Source organism: Heteronotia binoei, chromosome 11, assembly GCF_032191835.1.
Source record: "Heteronotia binoei isolate CCM8104 ecotype False Entrance Well chromosome 11, APGP_CSIRO_Hbin_v1, whole genome shotgun sequence".
Classification (NCBI taxonomy): domain Eukaryota; kingdom Metazoa; phylum Chordata; class Lepidosauria; order Squamata; family Gekkonidae; genus Heteronotia; species Heteronotia binoei.
The window spans coordinates 36,401,462-36,416,225 of record NC_083233.1 but is presented as its reverse complement, the minus strand read 5'-3'; the positions used below and the strand labels follow the sequence as shown (position 1 = coordinate 36,416,225).

Genomic DNA, 14,764 nt, shown 5'->3' with positions numbered 1-14,764 from the left:
CATAAACCACACTGCACAACTGCACAACAAATTTAAATGACCCAAACAGCTGAACCAGGCAAAACTCCAGGAATGTTTAAGCAAGGTGTCTTTCCTGAACACTAAGCCAAGTTCATGCCAAATTTGGGCTCACAAACCAGTTCATGCGCATTTCTACTCAGGACATCAGATTAGGGATCTGGAAGCCCCATGATTCAAATCCCCACTTGGACATGAAAACTCACTGGGTGACCTTGAGCCAGTTACTCTTTTTCAGCCTAACCTACCTCACAGGGTTGTTTCAAGGAAATATTTTACTATGTCTGGATTAAAGTCTCATGTAAACACTGTGGGCCAATTGGTTGCTTCTGATTGAGACAACAGCCTATTCTCAATAAGCTAGACCATACCTCTTTGCTAGCACTGTTTGATGGAAGAGGTGCAGGCGGGCTCTGTATCTTGGGTGCATCTTTATTTTTCTGTTTGTGATCATGCTGGAGAGAAAGTAATTGTGTTTGATCCTTGGGAAGAGTTCGATGAAGCTTCTTCCCATGATGTGGTTCTTCAATTGCTTTCTGGTGGGGGAAACAAAGAGGAAACAGACTGTGAAGAAAGAAAGATGAGCCAAGAAATAAACAAATCTGACAAAGCTTTTCCATAGATGTATGATGATCAGTAACTCTTTCATAAAGCAGAGGTTTTAGGCAGGTCTCAGGCGTCTGCACACCTACAAAAACAATGCACGGCTTACACCAGGTGCCCAATATATTTCAGGAAAGGGGAAGAACCACTCAATACTGGGTGAATAATGCATACTAAACACCCAACCTAGACAAGATGTTATTGTAATTGTGCTGGAAGTTCCAAGTGCTGGTCTCGGTCTACCACATGTTACTGCAGAGTCAATTTTTTGAACTAATAAAAGATAAAGCATAGAAAAGATAGCTCGACATTCTAGCTACAAACAGTGGATGATACTATGGTACATTCCTCACACAGATCCAGGACAGGGGGGCTTCATATGTACATCTTGCCGATCCTAAAGGACTATTTGCAATTGACATTAGGAGATATGAGGGGCAGCAGGATCTGGCAGCTGACTTTGTGTGTGTGTTCTCATTATTTGAACAGAGCCCTCATGCCGACAAAACACAAGCATGCAGGCTCCATATGTAAGACCAGGGGTCCCAAATGTGCAAAGCCGATATGGTTACTTTTCATTACCATGTGGACTCTATTCACAAGTAATGCTCAATGAACACAAGGGGGTGCTAGGAGGAGCAATCCTTCTCTTTCCTCACCGTTGCTTTCATTCACCTTGTAATTTAAGCTGTGTACAGCCCTTACGCCCATGCTTTGCATCAGCACACACAAAGGCAACAATGTACATTTCAAAAAGGACTGGATAGAGAAAAACTAAAAGCGAAGTTTTGAAAATGAATAAATGAAAAGCCTTCCACCAGTTGCTTGAATGAGGAAAACAAACAAAAGTGAATGACTTTGGATAGCATTTCAATTAATACTAGGGTATGTGTTGAGCTGAATATTTATTCACCCAAATCACATTAAAGCCTTTCCTCAGTGAGGAATGCTGCTGCTGCGGTGCAACTTGGGGTGTTCCCTCCCTGAGTTATGTTGCAGCGGCTGCAAGCCTTAGCAAAAGAAGAAGACGAAGACTGTAGATTTATACCCCCCCCCCTCTCTGAATCAGAGTCTCAGAGCAGCTTGCAATCTCCTTTATCTTCTTCCCCCACAGTAGACACACTGTGAGATGGGTGGAGCTGAGAGAGCTCTCCCAGAATCTGCCCTTTCAAGGACAACTCTTGCAAGAGCTATGGCTGACCCAAGGCCATTCCAGCAGCTGCACGTGAAGGAGTGGGGAGTCAAACCTGGTTCTCCCAGACAAGAGTCCATGCACTTAACCACTACACCAAACTGGGAAGGTAAGGTGTTTAAATAAATATCCCTTCCCTTCCTGAGGCTTGTGACCACTGGGATGCAACTGGGGGGGGGGAGGGGAAGGTATCTAAAGTTTAAATACCTTCCCTTTCTAAGTCATACCACAGTGGCTGAAGCCTCAGCAAGGGAAGGGAAGTTATTTAAAGAGACCACAGTAATAATCAGTATTGCTGAATTTATTCGGCTCCATACCTTCCCTTCCCTAAAGTGAGCGCTACAGCTCTTACCTTAGAACTTCAGTGCTATAACGGTTTAACACTATAGAGCTCACCTTAGAACATTAAAAAAAGTCCAAGGAAGATTGTGTGGTCAAAAAAGGTGTGTAGGGGAAGCAGAACTGTTTTAAATGACCATAGCACTTCAGAGAAGACTAATTAATGGAAGGAAATTCACTGTATGAAACCCCTGCCCCTGTATTGCTTTACTTGAAATCAGGCTAACAATGAATAACAGTAATGTGAAGAGCTAGAATGTAACATGCAAAACAGATGCTCTCATTGAGGCCTGTTTGTACTAAAGCCAATCTGAGCAAACCTCTCCCCTTTTATAAGGGTAAAAAATTGAAGAAAGGTGACAGGAGAAAAAAAAAGTTGATTCATTTGAAATACAGTGTTTGAGGAGAGTTCTATGAATACCACGGACCCCCACAAAGACAAATAAGTGGGTTCTAGATCAAATCAAGCCTGAACTCCCCCTAGAAGCTAAAATGACTAAACTGGGGCCATTGTACTTTGGTCACATTATGAGAAGGCAGGACTTACTGGAAAAGACAATAATACTAGGAAAAGCTGAATACAGTAGAAAGAGTGGAAGTCCCAAAATGAGATGGATTAACTCAACAAAGGATGCCACAGCCTTCCATTTGCAAGATCTGAACAAGGCTGTCAATGATAGGAAATTCTGGAGGTCTTTATATTGTAAGGTTGCTTTAAATCATTAGTGACTTGACAGCATGTAACACACAAAGAAATGAGGGATTGTGAATGCTCTGACCCCAAACACGGAGTGTCCACTTTACATACTGCGTTGTGTCAGAGGAGAGCATCTGTTCCTTCACCACGCCAAGAGGATCGCCAGCCACATAAATGTGTACAAACCGTGGAAGTAAAAGTAATTTTCTCCTTGACAAAGTGAAATCCATACCTGCTGACTCTCCAGTTTCTTTTCTCCCTCCACTTTGCACTGGTCATCCTCAATACTTCTCCTGCAGTCTTTATCCTTTTCAGCTTTGCTTGGAGCTTGCTTGATCTCCAGACATCGCCTTTCAAGGCCCTGATGCTTCCGGAGCTCTTCTTTCTTTTGGTGCTAAACACATGCCGGGAAATTATATTGCTTTTATTTCATCTCAAGCTCAAAACCATTCATAAAAGGAGCTGTAATGACGTTACATGGCTACTATCAGTAACTCTGTGCCAACAAGGCTTTGGAACAGGAGGGTTCTACACCCTGGGGTTACCTCTGATTTATAAAAACAGGATCCTCTAGACTTCATTAATTTTTCCATGTGGGCATATGAAACTAGCAAGTGGTAAGGAAGGAACTGCTATGAAAACAGATATATAAATATTGGAGATGTATGACGCCATACAGTCCTGGTAAGTCCAGTTAGAAAACCTTGGACAAGAGGTGCTGAGAAAGACCCATCTCTGCCTCAGGCCCAGGACAGCTGATGCAAATCACAGATGACAGCAACGAGATGGATGAATGGCTTAGCTATCCACGCACCCTCTCCCAGGTCCTATTCTAACCACTAAATCACACCAACCCTGGTATGGCAGTGGTGGCCAAACTGTGGCTTGGAAGCCACATGTGGCTCTTTCACACATATTGTGTGATGTCTGAAGCCTCCACTGCCCTGTCTGCCAGCTTGGAGAATGCATTTATATCTTTAAATCATTTTTCCAAGCCAAGGTAGCTGGCAGCTTGGAGAATGGATCTAAAATTAAAGTTGCTTTCTTTCCACCTTTCCTTCCTGTCTTATGGCTCTCAAACATCTAACATTTATTCTATGTGGGTCTTATGTTAAGCAAGTTTGGCCACACCTGGTCTAATGCACCTGGTCTATAGTTATTCAAACATGCAGCAGGACACAGTTCTGGCAGTGTGGAAAAACTGTAGGCAGTTGAGCAACAAAATAATAATAATAATTAAAAAACAGGATCAGGAAGATGTGGAGGAAATTGGAGGGAGGCGCAGGTCATAATGTGGTCGCACAGCAACTGGTGGGGAATCAGTTGGTAGAGCCAGGGAAAGCAGAAGCCCAAAGGTCAAGTGACTGCTACTGTGGAATCAATCTCAGTGTATGTTGCTGTGGACGGAAGAGGGGCATGTGCAGCAATGGGTGCTTGTACTGTTGGGTGGAAAAGCTTTGACTAACACCTAACTATTGTGAAAACAGACATGGCAGATGTTACAAAACTTTTTAAAATCTGCACATTAACATACTATATAGAATAGATGCCTTTCTTTCAACTCCAGTGCTCTAAAAATTGCAGTTCGAAAAGCAGAGTTATACCTTTAGCTTTTATAGGCTTAGAAGAATGCATCTTTGCTTAGGACTGCACCATTAGGCTGCAATCCTAAGAGCCTTTTTCTGGAAGTAAGATCACTGAATAAAATGGGATTTACTTCTGAGCAGACCTGCTTTGGTTTACCCCTCATCATCCCAAAAATCCTTCTGCTTCCTTGCATTGTTCTTCCCTTTGTCTTTGGTTTAATCCTTTAATTTTCTCCCCAAGCCAAAATCTTATAACTGCACTTGCACATATCCATTTTGATTACATATCCATACCAGTTTTCCCTTCTTTTTCTCTCGCCCATTCCTACCACTGTTTCTCCCCCATATCAAAATTTAGATTGTAGCCCTGTTCACAAGTTACAGCGAATGTACGTACGATTCATGCAGTGTACACTTGATTGTTCTGTGTACATGCATTGAGTATTTTGCACATTACAGCCAAAGCATGTACAACTGAATATGTGATGATAAACTCTACATTAATTCAGGTACTGGTCCCCCATTTCACTTGTAAAGTGAATGCACATCAGCTCTTTCTTACAAACAGATGTACACATGTACAGGCAGGATGAATATATGCAGAAGAAATAAAAATCAAGGTGTTGAGTGAATCCTTTATTATTACTGAGGATCCTGAGGATCAGGAAATAACAACAACAACGGATTTACTCAACACCTTGATTTTTTCTTCTTCTTCTGCTACTGCTGACATGGCCCTAACTTCTTTACTACAGGATGCATATGTGAACAGAGCTTGTGGGTTCCTTGTGGACAAAAACTGTCTTTTTCTATCCAGTTAAGTCTGCACAGTGTCAGTGCTAAATAAATAAATTAAAATATATAAATAACAGCAATCCATTAATAACTGATGGGAGATTTGTGACATTGTTATAAGTCTGTAACTCTTAATGCTAATGTATATAAAGATGATTTCCTTTTTCTATTTGATACAGCAAAACAAATCTGACTCCAAATCCTACATCTTCCAACTTTTTCCTCTGTAGTTTTTGCTCCACGATTCGTTTCTGCCTCTCTTCCAAGAGCTGCTTTTTGTACTTTTCCTGGTCTTTCAGTTGCTGGTGCTGAATCTGTTGCTGCCACTGAGGATCCAAACGGTTTTTGTTCTCCTGTTGAAGCCGCAGGAATTCACGGCGGAGGGTGGACTCCCCGGGGAGATTGACTATGGAGCTTAAAGAAAAGGAAGTATCTGTCTGACTAACCATATTATTCAGACTACACAGCAAACACAAAACTGTCACGGGGGAATGGCTTTCCTCATACGTTACAGCATTAGAATGTTCCAGAAAATCTCCTCAGAAGCTTCTGACCCCTCCACTCTGTATTTACAATGATTCTGTTTTAACAACACTTCAGAATCTCAGCTAAGCTGATTATCGGTTTGTTCATTGGAAGCTTTACTGTTGCCTTCCCAAAACAAATTTTAGCATCTGTTCACAGTGTATATTCAACAGCAAACACTGGACAGGAATAAAAAAGGATTCAGAGAAATTCTGAATTTGTACAGGAGCCCATCTGGCTCAGGAAAAAAGAACCTTAGACAGATGATCCAAGGTTTAGCCAAGTTTGTCCTGAACCCCAAGGGGTAAATATCCCACAGGATTTCTCAGTTTTGTTCCACCTGAAAAGTGCAGCTTCTCTTCCCAAGCAGGACCTAACTCCTCTTATCATTTGCTTGGCTCATATTATCCAATTCCCATTCTTTCCTTAAACGATTATTTCCTTCACTGCTCCTGGCAAGCTGAATGGGCTGCTTCCCAAAAGGGTCAGATCAACTGCAAGCTCTGACAAGGGTGACCTTGAGAAAGAAGGATAGAAAAATTCCTTTCTAAGGGATAAGCCTAGAGGGAGGGTATTAGCCAACAGGTAACATCATAAGACAATGAGCCCTCTGCTTACAACCTGAGTTTGATCCCGGCAGAACCTGGGTTCAAGTAGCCGGCTCAAGGTTGACACAGTCTTCCATCCTTCTGAGGTTGGTAAAATGAGTACCCAGCTTGTTGGGGGTAAAGTGTAGATGACTGGGGAAGGCAATGGCAAAACACCCTGTAAAAAGTCTGCCAAGAAAACATCATGATGTGATGTCACCCCATGGGTGACGACAAGGTGCTTACACAGGAGACTACCTTTACCTTTAACATCATAAGGCTTTTTAAAATTTTTATGGTGACCTCATAGGGTTTTCAAGGCAAGAGGCATTTGGAAGTGGCTTGCCATTGCCTGCCTCTGTGTAGTGACCCTAGTACTCCTTGATGGTCTCCCATCCAAATACTAACCAGGGCTGTCCCTATTTAGTTTCTGGGATCTGATAAGAGATCTGTGAACTCCTTGAGATACTTCAAAAGAAATGTATGTATCTAAAGGCAAGGAAAAGTTTATGATGAAAGTGATCCTATGACTTTAACATGATTCACACATTATCAGAAGAACAAGGGAACTGTCTGTGTGTGACTAGATCTCCCAACGTACCAGTCACTTCTGTAGGGAAGGTACTTGTGGAGCTAGAAAATTACGAGCCTCTCTGAACACGCTCAGTGTTACAGCACATGTTTAACATGCAGAAAATCCTAGATTCAATGCTTGGCACCTCTAGGATCTCAGGCAGTAGATGCTGCCAAAGAGCCTGGACAAATGCAGAGCAGAGCAGACAAAATGAGTTACACGAATCAGAGACCTGACTGTAAAACAGAGCTTCAATGTTCTTCCCATGATAGAACTGCTTGGTCCTCAAGGAGGATTTGCTATTTGCCTGAGTCACGCCATTCATTCCAGCAGACAGCAGGAGACAGCCTCTTGGGGACTGAATCACCAGGAAGCAACTCCCTAGTTTTGCTGGTAAAGTACAAATCAAGGTGGTGAATAATCTCTCTCTCGGGTGATTGTTTATAGAGGTTATTTCCTCCAACAATATTTAACCTTGGTTCTCCTTCGTCTTCATTCAGCTCATCACCTTCTTCCTCACTTCCGCTGTATTCATACTCCGTCTCATCTAAAAAAATTGAAAAGAAAAAAAGAAGAAAATCTGATAAGAAATTTGTCTGCACCAGCAGTTATGCTCTGTTACAACATATACATATCCACCCATCCACTGAGGTCATTCTTGAGTTTCAAAAACTGAAGATTTTTTTGTTCAGAAATGGGAGTTGACTCATCAGATTGTGAGCACACACACAAATGAGATCAAAAATGCGATCAAGCTCATCTCTGAGATTTCTAAGCTTTTGTCACATTCGGAATTGCAGAACCTCTTTCCAGTCATACTTATAACCCAAGTTTGCATGGAGGTCTCAGTGGTCTTTTCTGATTCAAATTCACTCTTTGTAGTAGCTAATGGAGGTTCAGCATTTTAACTTTAGTAGAAGGAGGGGGGGAAGGGACAGAGTGTACCATGGTGTAGCCCGATCTTGTCAGATCTCAGAATGCAATCAGGGTCAGTACTTGGAAGGGAGACCACCAAGGAAGACTCTGCAGAGGAAGGCAATGGCAAACCACCTCTGCTTCTCATGCCTTGAAAGCCCCTTGCTGGGATCATCATGTCAGATGTGACTTGACAACACTTCAGTCAAAAGTGAAACATTCTTAGCTGTCTTATCCTCATTTACAAGAGCTCAAAACTTTGTAGGAGTTTACTGAGTTAGTTTAAAATTCTGGTCTCATCCTCCCAGTTGACAATTTGTCAACACAGATTCTCAAGTAAACCAAGACTTTCAGGATGACATCACATTTTTCCAAGGTGTACATACAAAATACTTCAAGTTTACACTTAAAAATATGATGTGTGAACGTAACACACAGGTATCTTCAAACTTGTGCATCCTGTGGGTATACTAATAAAAGCATTGCAGTTGGGTGTGGCTTTTTGTAGAGCATACATAGACTACAGCTTAGAGTGTAAATCAGTCTTCATTTCCTTCGCATTCATACAGAACTTCACTAAAAAGACAAACTTGGAGAAATGGTTGTCCTCACCCTTCTCTCCCTTTTTCTTCCTCGTCCTATCCACGTGGTCTTTTAGCAAGATGCGCACTTGCCGCTCGTTTTGCATGTCTCTGATAAAGGAATGTTTGAGTAAGGTTTCTGTGGCTGGGCGATGCATGTAATTCTTAACCAGACAACTGTCAACGAAGTTAAGAAATTTCTTTGACCTTAACAAAAAAAAATCACAAAGGTACTCAGAACTCTTCTCCGCTCATCCCTCAAATAATCTGTACAAGATTAGCCAACCAAGTGGCTCATGGATGTAATAAGGCAAATAAATGGATGGTGCAGGACAATGCATGTATAATGACTAGAGGAAACTAGGCAGCTGGACAGACAGAGCTGCCTTATCAATCAGACCACTAGTTCATCTAACTTGGTATTGTTTACTGCACAACTCAGAACAGGTATATGAGCTGGAAATGATCTTCATGAAGTCAGTTGCACAACAGAACCATGTAACGCCAGCTGGCTCTGCCCCATGAGTCAGGTCCGCTGAGAAAGACAGTGATCAAGCTGCAGAGGTTGTAGCATCCACAGCAACTCCAGTAGCTAGTCTGGCCTGAGAAATAAGAATCTGCATATCTTTGGGACAGCCTTCTCTGGTATGTCCCCAGAAGAGTGCTACACTCTGCTGTGAACCTACTGGTAGTCCCTGGCCCTAAAGATATCCAGCTGTCCTCAAATGGTGGTGAAATTCTCTGTCAAATACCACTGTCCTCAAATGGTGGTGAAATTCTCTGTCAAATTCTCTGTCAAATACCACTCTGTCAAATACCACCAGAGTGGGGTTGCAAATGTCTACTGTCGTATGAAACATTGTTGTTCCCGGTTTTGTTTTAAACTGTTTTTTATTGTTCATAAATCACTTAGAGCCTTACACTAGCAGGGAATAGGCAATTCATAACTTGAATAAATAAGAATACAATAGGGTCAGGTAGAACCCTGTTGGCCTTTCATGTCACTTGACCCCTGTACAGCTTCAGCTGCAAATACCACCCTCTAGCCTACCACAATGCTGGTACCACAGTGATACAGTGGAGAAAGTTCACAATCCCTGATGACCTGAGACCATGGTTTGAGAGATTCCTATCCCTGTACAATCTTACATATGCTTTGAGTTCTGTATGGAAGAGACTTCCAAGAAAGCAAGAAGTATAATAACTAGGCAATGTGTGGGGTGTTTCCTCGTAAGCAGGAACAGCACGTGACCAGCCATGTGGATTATGATACATGGATTAAAAAGGAGTAGATGAGCATTTTATCTCAAAAACAGATGAACAAACATGCTTTGGCATTCCATACCACTAATTTAACGACTGTACTCTGGAAGACCAAGAACTGCTCCAACAGACTCTTGTCTGAACTAGAATTCCAGACCCTGGTTCCAAGCCATTTCATATACATTGCATTTACCATTAAAGAGAATGGCCAGGTTTCAAACCACCCTTGCACTGCTTGAAATGTAAGCCTTGTCTAAACAAGGTGACTGCCCTAAAGAGGCTGTTTACATCAACGGCCCAAACAGCAGAGTAGATAAAAAGTTAGACTATAAAGGATTTCAGATGATCACAGTATTTAGGCTACAAAGGAACCCTTCAGTGGTCTGGATGCACTCTGAATGAAAACAATCACCAGAACTGTCTTCTAAGCCAGCACGTTACTGTTTATTTTCATTTTTCTGGAAGGGGGGGGGAAAGGGGGGCCTTTACCATTTCCTGGATTTCAGTTTGGGAGGAGGGTTCCGTGGAATGAGAAAAAGGGCCCTCATGGGATGCATGTCGCACAAAGCTGCAAGATGAAAAATAAAATACATAGATTGTTCACGCACAACCAGATCTACAATGAGGCACATCAAAGCAAAGGCCTCAGGTTTGGGGGTGGCATCTCCCACCCCTTCCTCACCACCTACACCACCAAACCAGGAGCTGAAACAATTAACACTCCTGCCCTCCTGTTTCCCCAAGTGGATTTAAAGACAGTACAGTAAGCCACACATGCACAATGGGGTTTCCCAAATTCTTGGGAGACAGCGAGAGGCGATGAAAAGGCAAGGGATGGCAGCTACAGGCCAGCCGGCCTCTCTTGCTGAGTCACCGCTGGGTTCCAGCATGCTCCTCAGTCCTGTGCACCCCTTCTCAATACCTGATTGTTTTAATTTTTCATGACCAGTGGCTGAATGCATGAGTGAAATCCCAAGCACCATTGAGATACAAAAGTTCTGTTTCTGGGATCACATCTGCAATGGCCCATTCACGTATGCAAACTATCCTCACACACAGGGCAGTCCGTAATGGATGTATGAACCAACCCATATACATCTGGCTTTGCTTATTTTGGGGCTTGGCTTCTCCAGCAAGACCAAAGCATTGCTAATTTTTATGTGGAATTTTCCCGTAAAAACACTAATTGCTGGAGTCTTGTTTCATCAGAACCTCTGTCTGTACCCCTTGTCATAGAATACTGAAACCCCTGCAATAGCTTTTTTGGGGGGGTGGGGGAGGAGAAATAGCAACCAAATTCCACTAGTTCTATTACGACATAATTATTTCAGTGTGGGGGAACTGGTTCCAGTTGCATTAATTCATGCTTAACAGCTAGGGTTTCCTTGTTCTAGGCAACAATGCAGCATGATGAAAAAACGAATTACCTTTAGCTGCAAACAAAATAAAGTTATTATTCTATTTGGTTAACTATGGGAGAAGCAATTGAGTGAATGAACACAGTGGAACCATATTCCATCAATGTTTTAATTTCAACAACGACACGAAGGAACATAAGAAACCATGAGATGCAAGTAACTTACGGGGTGCTCCTTCAGCCATCTCTATAGCCGTGATTCCCAGAGACCACAAGTCACTCTAGAAGAAAAGAGTCAGGGAATAAATTGAAAGTGTTAGTACACTTGTCCCCCCACCGAGCTATGGGCAGCCACAATAAAACTCTTCTTTGTATGCCTCAAAGGGCAAAAAATACTGCAAGAGGAAGGGGTCAAGTAAGTTAGCAGGCCACAAGTAGGGATGCCAGACCTATGATGCCTATGTCACTTATGGGTCACATTGGAAGTCATGTTGGGGACATCGCTAAAACATTAGGTGAGACTCCCTGTTCCAAGTAAGCCACCTCCCCATCTCCCACCAGCTGCCCTAGCCACAAAAAAATAGATGGGCTTAGTGGATCACGTATATAGAGTTGGTATCAAATATTTTGGGTTCAATGCTCACAATTTTCGACACAAGGGGTTTTTTTGAGCAGTAACATACAGGAATGCAGTTCTGGCTGGCTTGGTGTCAGGGGGTGTGACCTAATATCCAAATCAGTTCTTGCTGGGCTTTTTCTACAAAAACCCCTGTGCAGAACAATGGTAACACCGGGGTGTGTGGCCTAATATGCAAATGAGTTCCTGCTGAGCTTTTTCTACCAAAAAAAACCCTGTTCAACACTATAAATAAACTTATACAATGTTGTCTCCACTACATTCAAGCTGAAGTAGCAAGGGACAAAACAACACTTTCTTGCTTTTTGTTTGCAATCTCAGCAGCATACAAAAATATTCTACTCTGCTTCACCAGAACGTCTGAGTCAGCCCTTAGGAAACTCCCTGATAGTCAAGTGTTCAGGAGCCCTTCAACAAAAGTCCAATTTGAAGGCATGGCGAAGTAAAAGTCAGTACGTTACTAAGTAAACAAGAAACCCAATGGCTAAAATGAACTATCCTCTGTGAAGGCACCTGTTCAAATTCTTTCTTAAAATTTTTCAAAAAAATCAGACCACAGTATCTCTGCCAGTAGCTTGGAGGCATTTTATAATCAGGAAAAACCAATAACATAAAAAATGTCACAGAAAACAAAGCTATATAAACCTCCTTACAAGATCAGCCAGCAGTAAAGCCAGTCATAAAACCAACACAAAAGAGTAAAACCAGCCCACAGATGATGTACATTTCAGTCAAAACAGATCAAGAGTGAGGGGAAATCATGCTTGAAATCTGAGTAGAAGCAGAACTCTTTGTCTGACACCGGAAGGTAAAAACACTTCTAGCAACCAGCTATATAATTGTGGAACCCAGAGTATCTTGCTTTAAATGCCAGTAAAAAGGCTTCCTGTTTTCGAAAGTCCATTTTTTATTCATACAGTGCCATCAGAGCGCACTGGCACTTTTAAAGAGGGCAAGAAGATAGTTCCCTACCTCCACAAGATTACCCTGTTCAAAATCTGATGCACGGGAGCCAACAAAGGGAGGGGAGGAGGGAGGGGAAGAGGGAGGGGAGGGAGAATAGATATTTGTACGTTAATAGTGGCTTAATTAAATTTGGAGCTCACTACATATTACATTTTCCCATGTGTGTTACATGAGGATCCTCACCCTGGTTTTCAGTCTTATATGAACAGCAAGTTCAGTGCTGGGAACAGAGTTCCCAAGTGCCCAGGGTGTGATTTGTATTGAGACCATGGTGCTTGATGGAAAGGGCTTCATCCCTCTCTGATACCATTTTCTTGACTTGAAACCATCTGAGGAGCACTATTTGCCCCACTGGAGAAACCAGTGTGTACCCATCAGAACACATGCAGCCATCAAGGTAGCAACGGCGCCCCCCAGCATCACTTCAGGTCAGGAAGTGGGGGGGGGGGAGGAGGCTAAAGTCCATTCTTTCCACAAGCTTAGGAACTGAACTCCCCGCAGGGAACTAGTAGAAGACATCTGACCGAAAGCCTTTTGGGAAGACATGTGGAGTACACAATGCATAGTTAGTGTCTGCAATGAAGGGGGATGGTGGCAAAGGCTTTGCAGAAGAGAGGGTTTTGAAACTGCATCACGCAGGAGTTTTTGGAACTTGTATCTGGGCTTTTAGTTCATTTTTTATGTTTAGAAAAGTGGTCTTTGGGCGAGACAAAGAGTTCATGCAACAGATTCTATGGGGCAATTTTTAAAATTAAAATTTCTCTTTCTTTCTATGGCTCAAAGCGTTTCCAAAGCGGTTTCACAGATAAGTTTTAAAAACTAAACAATAACATTACAATAAAACCAAGCAAAGCTTGGGCTGTCAATTTTCAACTCACTTCTGTAGTTGTGCTTTTGATAGCTGTTCTACCTACAGCCATTAAAAGGCAATAATGCTTCTCGCCTCACTTTGAAAAAATCTTTATTAGTTTTCGCACATTGGTCTATTTTAGTAAAAAAAAGAAAGCAGAAGAGCAAGCTAGCCTCCTCTTTTTCTGGTAAGTTGGCAGCCCTTTATTACAGCCACCTAAAGCAAGCCCATGACAGCATCTAATGCCTGTCTGAACTTCCCTCTCCATCCGTTTTCTATCATTCAGAGCAAGTCAGGGAAGATGCTTGGTGTGTGTGAATCCACAGTGGAAGCTTATGTAAAGTCAGGAGAACATGACAGTTCTTTTGGAATATATTCAAAAACATCCATTTTACTTTTACTTTTCACTTCAATGGTTAACATCATGGAGAGGAAAAATCTTTCACAATCCTTTGTTTCCTAAAACTGTGCATTAACAATGCACCTGTTTATTCTCCTTACTGGTTGTGGCTTTTTTTTTAAGTGAGAGCTAAGTGTATACAGAAGTTACAAAGACATATGGAGGCTGTTAGAACTGACTGAAGAGGAACAGGTATTGAAAAAAAGGAAGCAGAGGAAAAGGAGATTACAAAGGTGAAGGCGAGAAGCATAGGGATGAAGTCTTTAGGTACAAAAGGGAGACAGATTCAGAAATGCAGATGAATTCAATAGGAAAGGAGAGGGCCGGATTAAGGGATGGTTCCAAGTTTTGGTGGGCCCTGGCTGGGCAATGTCTCCCCTCTTCTGTCCCCCAGCTCCCCCCCACACTCATGCCTCCTTTCCCACCCACCCAGTTTGCGTGTCCTCCGCTATGCATCCTTCCTGCACTTGCATCCACTTGTAAGCCCACTTATTATGGTCACACCCCTTGCATGCCCTCTCTCCAACAGCCGATGCTGGGCAGTGTATGCAGCCAGGAATGTTGGTGGCAGAAACACTGACAACTGAGCAAGCTCCAGAAAGGCTAGTGGTGGGGTGGGCACCCCCTCCCCCAGACCCCGGCAGCTGCCCCACATCAGAGAATGCAGACGCCGGCCTTGACTCATTTCATAAGACAAAAGCAAGAGATGCTTATTAGTTGCAAAAGGCTGTGCAGTGTGTGATGAAAGCAAACGCGTGTGCTTTACATAGAAGAGGAAAAGGAAAGGGAAGAAGAATGAAAGCAAAGGGGAGCTTCTACAGTTTGGGCCAAATGCTTGGGAAAAGAGTTGCCGGGAGCCCAGCTGCCACTAAGAGGACT

The 14,764-nt window shown here is 42.6% G+C and overlaps 1 protein-coding gene across 1 annotated transcript in view; it reads right to left on the bottom strand.

The window, feature by feature from the left end:
- NRK (Nik related kinase) overlaps window positions 1–14,764 on the bottom strand; it is a 121,811-nt gene that overhangs the window by 57,352 nt on the left and 49,695 nt on the right. Inside the window, exons 8-14 of the mRNA XM_060249208.1 lie at window positions 11,259–11,313; window positions 10,165–10,243; window positions 8,444–8,619; window positions 7,391–7,463; window positions 5,437–5,644; window positions 3,082–3,243; window positions 390–554 (exon numbers count right to left, since the gene is read on the bottom strand). Coding sequence (XP_060105191.1) covers window positions 390–554; window positions 3,082–3,243; window positions 5,437–5,644; window positions 7,391–7,463; window positions 8,444–8,619; window positions 10,165–10,243; window positions 11,259–11,313 — 918 coding nt within the window. The remainder of the gene's footprint in view (window positions 1–389; window positions 555–3,081; window positions 3,244–5,436; window positions 5,645–7,390; window positions 7,464–8,443; window positions 8,620–10,164; window positions 10,244–11,258; window positions 11,314–14,764) is intronic.